The sequence below is a fragment of the Petaurus breviceps genome, unplaced genomic scaffold (assembly GCF_028583685.1).
Source record: "Petaurus breviceps papuanus isolate PSGF00001 unplaced genomic scaffold, PetGlider_PUasm1.0 90762, whole genome shotgun sequence".
Lineage (NCBI taxonomy): Eukaryota > Metazoa > Chordata > Mammalia > Diprotodontia > Petauridae > Petaurus > Petaurus breviceps.
Window position 1 is genome coordinate 9700797 of NW_027187339.1, and position 11326 is coordinate 9712122.

An 11326-nucleotide genomic window follows, 5' to 3' on the forward strand; every position below is an offset into this window, starting at 1 on the left:
GTGCTACCTGGAAAATGGGGGAAAGGGGGATTTTTTTAAGAGGTAGAAGAATTTCATAGACAAAGTCCCCCTAGAAATACAGACACAAGAAGTCAAGGAACAGGAATTTTGGCAATGGGGATAAGAGCTATCTCTGTGACTAAAATAAGGTCTGGGAAACACACAAAAGGTTTTAACTGGATTGCAACTGAGATGAGTCAGAATGGTCTCTGAAAATGAGGAAAATGAAGGGGGTTTTTGTCAGCTTAATGGCACTCATTCTTTATTCATTCAGCTCTAGATCTGAGAAGATGCACCTCCAGGGTACTTTTCAGTTTCTCCTGCTGGCAATATCACTGACTGTGGCCTCTGAGAAAGCCACATGTGACTCTGAACCAAAAACAAACACATGCAATATTGTGACCTGTGGACTGCCTGGGAGCAATGGGCTACCAGGTCGAGATGGGAACCAGGGTCCAAAAGGAGAAAAAGGGGACCAAGGTATGTAAAGCAGATCTCCCTGAGTGATTTCCTGTAGGGATGGTATTATAGAAAAAGTGTTAAAGACAGGAAGACCTGGCTCCCAATCCTGCCTCTGAAACTTGAACTGTGTGACCATGCACAAAAAACAACCTCTCTGAGCTTCATTTTCCTCATTTATACAATGGGGATAATGACACCATTGGTACTTACCTCCCAGTATTCTTGTGAGGCACAGATGAGATGGATGATGTATGCAAAGTTCTTTGCAACTTTTAATGCAGTATAGAAATGTCATTTATTATCATTCTCTTCATCTTCTCAACAATTATTTGCTAAATATTTACTCATACAAGACATCATACCTAAAACTGTGAAGTAGCAAAGATTGCTAAAGACATGGCCCCTGACCCAAAGAACTTGGTACCGGAATCTTACACTCCTATTACCTCCACCACTAGAGCATGGGAAGGTCTTTTTTTACTGGGGGCTTGATTTACCTCTGAAAGGAAGGCTGAAGACTGAGGCAAATCCCAGGGCTCTGGAGAGAAACAATAGCAAACTGTCACTTGCCCAGTGGGCAAACTCATTTGTTTCAGGTCTCTGTTGACATTCCTAGGTTGTAAACACTCAGCCACCAGTAAGCCTCAGGTTCACTTCCAAAACAGGAGGTCAGTCTGCTCCTAGTCATGGAAGGAAGAGGGTCAAATTATTGACTATTGTCTTTTCTCTCCAATTTGTCTGATGATAAGGACAGAGAGGAACTCTAGGCCCTCCTGGAAAAGTTGGTCCCGTGGGGATCAAAGGAGAACAAGGTTCTCTGGGACCCAGAGGACCTAAAGGAGACAAAGGAGACATTCAAGGTGAGTTACCTATTTGACTTGGAAGAGAACAGGGATGCAATTGGAAAAGTAGAAGGAAAGCAAAAAAACAAAACAAAAAACCACCACAACCACCACTAACAACAACCAAAAAACAATTGTATGGAAAATGAGGGGACTCTACTCAATTTAGTTCAATATGTATTTATCCAGGATCTACTCTGGTAGGCCAAGACTCAGTTTCATTCTCTAGATCTCACAGTCTAGCTGAAGAACTAGGACTTATGTGAAGCAAGGAAAAAAGAGAACTTATAGCTTGTATTACGCAATATTTTCTTTAGGAATGTAGAGAAATGGGAAATTACTGTGGATCAAAACAATTTGTGGTGTCAAAGAACTGGAAATTATGAGGATGCCCTTCAATTGGGAATGGTTGAACGAGTTACAGTATATGATTGTGATGGAACACTACTGTGGTAGTAGAAATGATGAGCTCAATGGTCTTAGAAAAACGTCAAAAGCCTTGCATTAGATAATGAAGAGAGAAATGAGCGAAACCAAGAGAACATTATTTACAGTAATAGCAATATTGTTGTAAGAGCAATTTTGAACAAATAAATAATTTTGACTATTATAAATACCTAAATTAATTACAAAGAACATATGAAGGAAGGTGCTATCTGCATCTGGAGAAAGAACTGATAAATAAAAGTATGTATAGGATAAATATATACACACATATATATATACATATGCATATACACACATATGCACACACACATATACACATATATACACACACACATACACACATACGAAAGCTTTGCTAGTAACCCATGTCCTGGCATATAAGTGCTGAACTTGAAGTCAGGAAAATGTGGGTTCAAATTCCACATGACACATTTTCTAGCTTTGTGTTCTTGGGCAACTAACTTTTACCCCTCTGGGCCTCAGATTCTTTGGCTCAAAAATGAATTGGTTGAATACAGTGACTGTCTCAGTTCTTTCTAGATCTGAATCTATGGTTCTAGGATCTCTAGGAAACATTTTTACCAAAAGTTTTAGAAGTTCAGAGACAAAAGTACAGAGAGGTAGAATAAGAAGTTGGAAGTCACACAGAAATAAAAAAAGGCTAAGGAATAGTTGGAAGACCAATTACATACATATACACACATGTGTGTATGTATTTCTTTTTTTTTTAGCAATTGGGGTTAAGTAACTTGCTCAAGGTTACACGGCCAGGTGTTTCTGGGTGGGTGCTAAGTGTCTGAGCCCGGGATTCGATCTCCAGGTCGTTCTGACACTGGAGCCGGTGCTCTTACTCGCTGTGCTACCTGGCTGCCCTATGTATGTGTTTCTAATGGTAGCCATCCCTAGAGCAATGGGACAGGAGAGGGAAGAAAAAAGAGAAAGAAATTTACATGATAATATATGTGTATATATATATACATATATTAAGTTGGACATAATAGATTTGCAGTTTCATGTGCAAACATCTTTTTTATTATATTGTTATGGAAATTCTTGTTTATTCCATAAATTGAAAATAAAATTAATAAAAAAAATAAAAAAATGATTACAAGAAGTCTTTATGAAGGTGTTGGACCCTGAAAGGATGGAAAGGATTTTAATGGGGAAGGGCATTTTAAGCAGATGCCTTTCTAGGCATCAGTAAAGGTAAGGAATGAGCAGTGAAAAGATAATGTGAAGACTGGTCCAACCAGAGTGGAAGGTGAAAAGGAGAGATTAGTGGGTTAGATAAGAGTTGATAAGTTGACAGCAGACAGCTTTGAAGAATAAGAAAAAAATGAACTAGGACTTAAGCCTCTAGGTAATGAGGAGCCCCTAAAGGTATGGTCTCAGGAGAAGGATGTGGTAAAAATAAATAGAAAGAAAATCTAGTAGTGTTGTACAGGCAAGGGAAGGTAAAGAAATGGAAAGGAAGGGAGGACAAAAATGAGGAAAAAAGGATAGAAATAAAAGGCCACTTAGTTTATAATTATAATTTCTTTTAGCCTAAACTATAGTAGGAGAAACAGGAATGGAGAGGAAAATAATAAAAGAAAGAAAAAAATGAGTTGTGAATGCATAGAGGGAAACATTAATCTTGGGTCAGGAGATAAAAAGAAAACTAGAAAATGAAGGGAAACTAGGAAGGAGAAGTTATTTTGCTATTATCTCTGAGACCCAGTACCACCCTGATAGGACCATTGGAATATCTCATGAAGTTGTCTTGTGAAGAAATCCCATCATGTGACACAAGGCAAAAGATTAATTCCTTCCCTCCTCTTTTACACTTCCAAATGACTTAGGTCTTTGATTTCAGGGCCAGGTCTGTTCCAATGTGGCATGGAATGGGGGCCCTGGTATTGAGCTCCTCTATGGATGGGATATGTCTTTCTCACTAGGGGAAAAGAAATCAAACCTTGGCCTCTCAGAAGCATTACATAAGACCCAATGGAACTGACAAACCATTTTTGTCTTTCAGAACTGATTTCACTCAAGGCTCAAATAACTGTTTTGCAAGAACAAATCAGTACGTTGAAGGCTTTCATCAGCAAACATATCAAAGGTAAAGAATTTAACTTTAAGACTAGAGCTAAGGTGTTTGCTCATGAGATTGGTGTCATCCACCCTTCCTCACACATTACCCTTCTAGTGGCTCCCTAAGTTCAGGCTTTCCCAAACCTGCATGTGGCAGTCACATTCTGATCTATGGAGTATCACACTACAAAGGCAAAACCACTCTTATAGCCTTCAATTAAAGTGAAAGCTTTGCTAGTTACCCATGTCCTGGCATATAAGTGCTGAACTTGAAGTCAGGAAAATGTGGGTTCAAATTCCACATGACACATTTTCTAGCTTTGTGTTCTTGGGCAACTAACTTTTACCCCTCTGGGCCTCAGATTCTTTGGCTCAAAAATGAATTGGTTGAATACAGTGACTGTCTCAGTTCTTTCTAGATCTGAATCTATGGTTCTATGATCTCTAAGAAACACTTTTACCAAAAGTTTTAGTGGTTCAGAGACAAAAGTACAGAGAGGTAGAGTAGGAAGATAAAAGTCACACAGAAATGAAAAAAGGAGAAGGAGGAGGAATAGTTGGAAGCCCAGTTCCAATGCCTTTTTGGTCCCCTCCTCAAGCCACAGACCCTGACTAGTTCTTCTACAAGTTAGAATTTTGAAGAATTAGTTAAATTTCAGAATCATGATTTTGGAGGTGATTTGGGCATCATTTGGTGCAGAAGCTCCTTAATTGGATATCCAGAAAACTTTTAAATGATAATTTGTAAGAAAAAATATTGTAACAACTGTCTCCACTATAATTAGTTTCTTTTTAAATCCTCTCTATTTTATTTTATGTCTTTATCAACATTACTCAGAGACGAGGACCATGATACACAAAAAAGGTGCGGAACCCTGGCCAAGCTCTGCTGCTCTCCCCTTACCGATTAGAAAACTGAAGCCCCTAGAAGGCAATTGACTTGCCCAAGGTCATGTACAATTAGCCTGCCTCCCCAGTCCAGTGCTATTTCCTCAGTCTAGTCCATTCCTTTCCACTCTACATACTGTGCTAGACTCCATTGGATGACAAATACCTGACTTTCTTCCAGATACCTGGTAGCAGCAAGGGAGTTGGTGCAGGCACTTCAAGGGATGCCTTGTTCCCCAAGCTTTGGATGAGAGAAAAAAACATTTCTGGATTGAAATGGTATCCCCCACTTTAAGGATCGATTTGGTCACTGTAAACCTATGCTAGGATGCATTCTGTTGGCAGTAGGAAAAACCAGATGAGATCCTGATTATAACTCCTGTTCTTGGGATGGGGAGGCATGGCAGGAATGAGGTGGAATCATATTCTGATGTCCCACAAGTCCCATAAGTATGCTTGTTCAGAGTTGAATGTCTACCAAATTCCAGACATTTGCAGAGAATCTGTCTTCTAACATGGTGTGACTAGGTGTCTTCCTTTCTCCTTTATAGTTATGAAATTGTCTGGTATCAGATCTATGGAAGAGAAATGGTTTATGGTAGCAGCATCTGAAGGGACGTTTGAAGAAGGAAAGAAAATATGTTCACACGTTGGTGCCCCACTGGCAGCCCCCCAGAATGCCAGGGAAAATGGAGCCCTACAAGAACTTGCCCAACAGTTTAATAAGAACATCTTCCTGGATATAAGTGATGAAAAAGCAGAAGGCAAATTCCTGTACTGGAATGGGCAAACTGTCAGATATACCAATTGGGCATCTGAAGAACCCAATGGCGGTAGGAAAGAGAACTGTGTTGAAATCTATGCCAATGGACAATGGAATGATCAGCTCTGTTCAGAAAAAAGGCTAATTGTTTGTCAACTTTAAGCTGTACCATAAGTTTTTAAGGGGGAACTGGGTTTTCTGGTGTTGCTGGCATTTTCTTAAAGGATTTCCGAGACAGCAGCTTTGCATTCATCTATAAGATAAGTACAGAACTTGGCACTTGTCTTGATAACTTAAATAACATTTATCACAAATTTGCCTGACATTATGCTCTCAAGAGAGAGACTTATTTCAAAGGAAAAATCTGACCAAGCTGGAGTACAAGCCCTGTAGATAATGAAATAGGAGTTGGGTGAGGGGAATTTCTTCAAAGACTTTAGTACTATGTTTTGAGAACATACATAAGAAACCAGTAGAAAAAATATCTAATAAGAGCTGCAAAGATAGGCTATGGCCAAAGGGGGAAAGGGCATTTCAATTTGGACTCAATATTGTGAATGACAGCTCAGAGAGTGGGATATCATTTTTTAAAAAATTATTTATTTACTTTTAGTTCACAACATTCAGTTCCACATATTTTTGGGGTTCTAAATTTTCTCCCCCTTCCTCTCCTCCCTCTCCCCCACCATGGTGGCATGCATTCTGATATAGGCTCTACAAATATCTTCAGATTAAATATTAGTTAAGTTGTAAAGAAGAAGTATAACCCATGAAATGAGCAACAAGAAAGAAGGAGCAAAACAAAAGAAAAAAAGAGAGAGAGAGCAAATAGTTTGCTTCAATCTGCATTCAGACTCTATATTTCTTTCTCTGGATGTGGATATTGCTTTCCATCATGAATCTTTTGGAGTGGTCTTACAACCTTGCATTGCTGAGAGGTGCCCAGTCTATCAAAGTTAGTCTGTAATTGTGTACAACATTCTCCTGGTTCTGCTCTCCTCACTCAGCATCAGTTTATATAAGTCTCTCCAGTTTATTTTGAAGTCTGTCTGCTCATTTCTTACAGCATGATAGTATTCCATTACATTCATATACCACAACTTGTTTAGTGATTCCCCAGTTGATGGGCATTCCCTTTATTTCCATTTCTTTGCCACCACAAAAAGAGCTGCTATGAATATTTTTGTACATATGTTTCCTTTTCCCACTTGTATGATCTCTTTGAGATACAGCCCTAGAAGTGGTATTGCTAGATCAAAGGGTATGCACATTTTTGTAGCCCTTTGGTAATAGTTCCAAAGTGCTCTCCAGAATGGTTGTATCAGTAAACAACTCCACCAACAATACATTAGTGTTCCAATTTTCCCACATCTTCTCGAGCATTTATAATTTCCCTGTTTTGTCATCTTAGCCAATCTGACTGGTGAGATGTGGTACTACAGAGTTGTTTCGATTTGTATTTCTCTGATCAATAGTGATTTAGAGCATTTTTTTCATATGATCATAGATATCTTTAATTTATTCCTCTGAAAACTGCCTATTCATATCCTTTGACCATTTATCAATTGGGGAATGATTTGTATTCTTAGATATTTGACTCAGTTCTCTGCATATTTTAGAAATGAGGCTTTTATCAGACACACTGGTTGTAAAATTCTTTCCTAATTTTCCACTTCCCCCCTAATCTTACATTGGCTTTGTTTGTACAAAAACTTTCCAGTTTAATGTAATCAAAAGTTATCCATTTTGCATTTTGTAATGCTTTCTATCTCTTGTTTGGTCATAAAGTCTTCCCTTCTCCATAAATCTGACAGGTAAACTATTCTTTGCTTTCCCAGAATGCTTACAGTATCAGTTTTTATAACTAGATTAGCATACAATTTTAAAAAGAAAATATTTCAACAGTGCATGTTATGGAATGATATTGGAAATATCATGGGTCAAAAGCAGTTGTAGAATGACCAAATTTGAAAGATGGATCAAACTAGAGTCCACCCAAAGCACAAATCCCCTTTACAAGAGGTCCTCATCCCACTTTGATAGAAATGACAGAAACCTCACTACATTCTGAGGCAGCATCTTTCCATTGCCAGCCAGTTCTTCAAAAGTTCTCTCCTATAAAGAATTCAAGTTCCCCCGGCCCCTCCCCAAAACAAACTTCCAGTCACTGATCATAGTTGTCTTCTCTGTAACAACACAGGGCAAATCTAATCTATCTTCTACTCACCATTACTAACTACATAAAACTTCTACATACAACTTAAAAAAAAACCACTGGAGGTAGGGATGATATTTCTTCTGCCTCAGGCACTATGTTCTTCAGGATAAACACCCTTCACTACTACCACCATTCTTTTTTATGACTTGACTTTAAGACTTCTTACTAGCCTCTGTAAACTCCTTAAACATATCCTTTTCTTTGTGTCTCTAATGCCTGTATCTAATAGGTTTTTAATAAATGCTCAATGATCAGTTGCTTGGTCCTGGATTCTTTCCTTCAGCCTACTGAGATCTTTTCAAATCTTTGCTTTGTCATACAGTAGAATAGAGAACTATCACAGCTCTGTGTAACCTACAATTTGATAAACCTACTTTCAAATTCTTCATCCAAGTCACTGATAAAAATGATGACTTAGGAAGAGGCAAGGACAGTGTCTAGTTGTATGCTATGAACACTACCAATACTGTCATCTCATCCTGGCTGCCTAAGATGGAAATGGTATTTTTTTTACAGCGATGTTATATTGTGCACTCATATCAAATTTGTATACCACTACAATTGCCATATCTTTTTTACCTGAACCAGACTCTCCAAATGTTTTCAGTGCTACTCTAGAAGTCATTTATCTGTTCCTTATCTTCTTTTCAGACAGGAAGCACTATTGCAACTCATTAAGGAACAGTAGAGAAGAATAAAAGTGATAATGTGTCCACAGGGCATAAGAAAGTTAAACATTCATTAGTTACTTTGTATAATGTTTGATAAAACTCAAATATGCTATTGATGATATTTCCTGAATGCAAAAGCCTAGTTATCCTGTCTAAAAAGAAATGAGATTAGCCTGATATAATCATTTCATAGTAAATTCATGTTGGCTTCTAGTGATCATGGCTTTCTTTTATAATTTCTCGCCATTTGTTTAATAATTTATTCTATCATTTTGACAGGTACTGAGGCCAACATCATTATGACAAGTCCAAAAGTGATTGGTCCCCCTAAATCCCGTCTTCTCCAGCCTCAATATCTCAAATTTCTTAAGCTCATGCTTATTTGGGGTTTCGAGTCTCCCTTGTCATACTCATCACCTTTTTTTTTTTACCCCTATGCTCTCAAACTTGGCAAGGTCCTTCTTAAAACTGCTGTGTCTATATCTGAACATGGTACTCCAAATATAGCAGAATCAGGTCCAATATAGAAGGACCTCGTAACGTTCCTCATTCACCCTTAGAGAGACACCATACTGTAGTGTAATGGGTTTGGGACTAGGAAGCAGGAGAGGTCTCATTCCTGATACTTAATACTACCTGCATGACCACAGGCAAGTCTTTGTCTTCTCTGAGTCTCAATTTCTTCATCTACATAATGGAGATAATATCTACAAATATCTTACAAATAATATCTTGGATTGAGGCTCAAATAAGATGATATATATACACACACACAATACAAATGTCAACTACTATGATGTTCTGGTCACAATATTACTATTAAGCTGCCTAAAATAGAAATATTTTTGACAATCGGGTCATATTGTCATAACAAGTTTGTAGTATACTAATACCCCCAGATCTTTTTCATTTGATCTGTTGCCTAGCCATAGGTCCAAATCCTACACTTGGACAGTTAATTTAATGTCCGTGTATTACTAATAAATTCCATCTTATTTGGTTCTACCAGAATTTTAACCTAATCAAGCTTTCAGAAAGTGGAATAAGCAATGAAAATATCTGCTTTTTAGAAACTGGTTCTTACCAACAAGGGAAAAATTGGTTACTGAAGGAAAAATGATGAGATGCTTGAGAGAAATCAGCACTCTTTTAGAATTCAGCAGGGAGAGGAGCTCATACGTCAAACATGATTTAACATACACCTTAGATTTTGAGAGAGCAAATGTCAGAGCCCAGAGAAAGTCTAAACAATATCCCATGACCTAAAAACTAGAAGGGAAGTTAGCCCTAGAGGGAAACTACAATTAATAACATGCCGAAGATGCAAATATTAATAGTAGTAACAGAGAGCATTATACAGCACCTTACAAAGGACTTTACATGTGGTATTTCTTTTGATTTTTGCAACAACCCTATGAGGTAAGTACTATTATTATCCCCATTTCATGAATGAGGAAATTGAGACTGAGAGATAGTAAGGGACTTCCCCAGAGTCACACAGCTAGTAAATGCCTGCAGCAGGATTTGAACTCAGGTCTTTCTGACTCCCAAACCCAATGCTCTAGCCATGGCACAACTCAAACAAGGAAGAAAAAGGAAAGTAGTAAATGATCTTGATGTAGTTCACAGGGACTGGAAGTTTCCTATATGCATGAAATCACAGGTCTAGTCCTTATCTCTACACAGAGTAAATACAAAAGAGAATGGAAAAGTATACAAAACATGGTACTGCCATTACTAGGTCTGGATACCAAAGAGATAAAAAATAAAAGGAGGGGGAAAGAATCTATTTGTACAAAAATATTTATAGCAACTATTTTTGTGGCTAAGAATTGGAAATGGTTTGCTCATTGGTTGAAATAAAAACCATTTTGTTCCTATTGGAAAAAAAATTGGAAATGGAAGGGATACTGATCAATTAGGGAATGGCTGAACAAGTTGTGGCAACTGATTGTAATGGAATATTATTGTTGTATAAGAAATGAGGAATGGTATGCTTTCAGAAAAACCTGAAAAGACTTAGATGAACTGATGCAGAATGAAGTGAGAAGAATCAGTAAAACATTGTACAAAGTAACAACAATATTGTGTGATGAATAGCTGTGAATGACTCAGCTGTGCTCAGCAGTACAATGATCCAAGACAATCTGAAAGAATTCATGATAAAAAAAATGCTGCCAACTTAACTTAATACACACCAAAGTATACTATTCTTCACTTCCTTTCTATCTTTCATTTTTTTTTGGGGGGGTTGAGTTTTCTTCCTCAAAATAACTAATATGGAAGTATGTTTTACATGATTGTACATATATAACTTTGTCACATTGCTTACCATCTTGGGGGGCAGAGAGAGAAAAGGATAGAATTTGGAACACGAAACTTTTAAAAACAAATGTTAAAAATTGTTTTAACATGTAATTGGGCAGTAAAATAAAATATTATTTAAAAATTTTCGGAAAAAATCCCATAGTACTGCTCCATAAGAATAATTCATTGAGATTGAGTATGAATGAAAAAGACAGAAAAAAAGGTGGGAGAGCACTTTTTTACTTATGTTAGAAAAAACAAATAGGACTAATGGTTAATATAGATATATCAATGATGATAGATTACTGAAAGAAGTCAGAAGTATCTAATTTGCATTTTCCTTGTTTTATCTACAAAGGAGAATAATCTTTATAATAGGAAAGGTAAAACAAAAATTGTTAATAGGGAATTGAAACCTGAGATAAATAAGGAAATAATATTGGATCCCCTAGTGGGTGAGTTCAAGTTACCAGATAAACTGAATGTCACAATATTGGGGGAAAAAACAGAAAAATATGATTACCAAGTGCCTGAGAGCAATCTTTGACAGATTAGAATAGAGAGGTGGCACAAAATTAGGGGATAAATACAGTATTGTTCCAATTTTTAAAAAAGAAAAGAGGTTAAAATATTTAAACTACTTGGAGAGGCTTAT

General features: G+C 37.2%; 1 protein-coding gene across 1 annotated transcript; it reads left to right on the forward strand.

The window, feature by feature from the left end:
- The first annotated feature begins 290 nt into the window (after positions 1-290).
- On the forward strand, positions 291-5637 carry LOC138146467 (mannose-binding protein-like). The gene is made up of 4 exons (XM_069068395.1): positions 291-480; positions 1212-1322; positions 3769-3852; positions 5264-5637. Exons 1-4 carry the CDS (start codon positions 291-293, stop codon positions 5635-5637), a joined length of 759 nt encoding a protein of 252 aa, XP_068924496.1.
- The last annotated feature ends 5689 nt before the right edge of the window (positions 5638-11326 follow it).

What these genes read in the sequence shown, in the direction of transcription:
- LOC138146467 (XM_069068395.1), top strand. Translation starts at nt 291, where the DNA reads ATGCACCTCCAGGGTACTTTTCAGTTTCTCCTGCTGGCAATATCACTG. An exon ending in AGGAGAAAAAGGGGACCAAG is followed by an intron (nt 481 to 1,211) that starts GTATGTAAAGCA and finishes TCTGATGATAAG; the next exon opens with GACAGAGAGGAACTCTAGGC. An exon ending in CATCAGCAAACATATCAAAG is followed by an intron (nt 3,853 to 5,263) that starts GTAAAGAATTTA and finishes TCTCCTTTATAG; the next exon opens with TTATGAAATTGTCTGGTATC.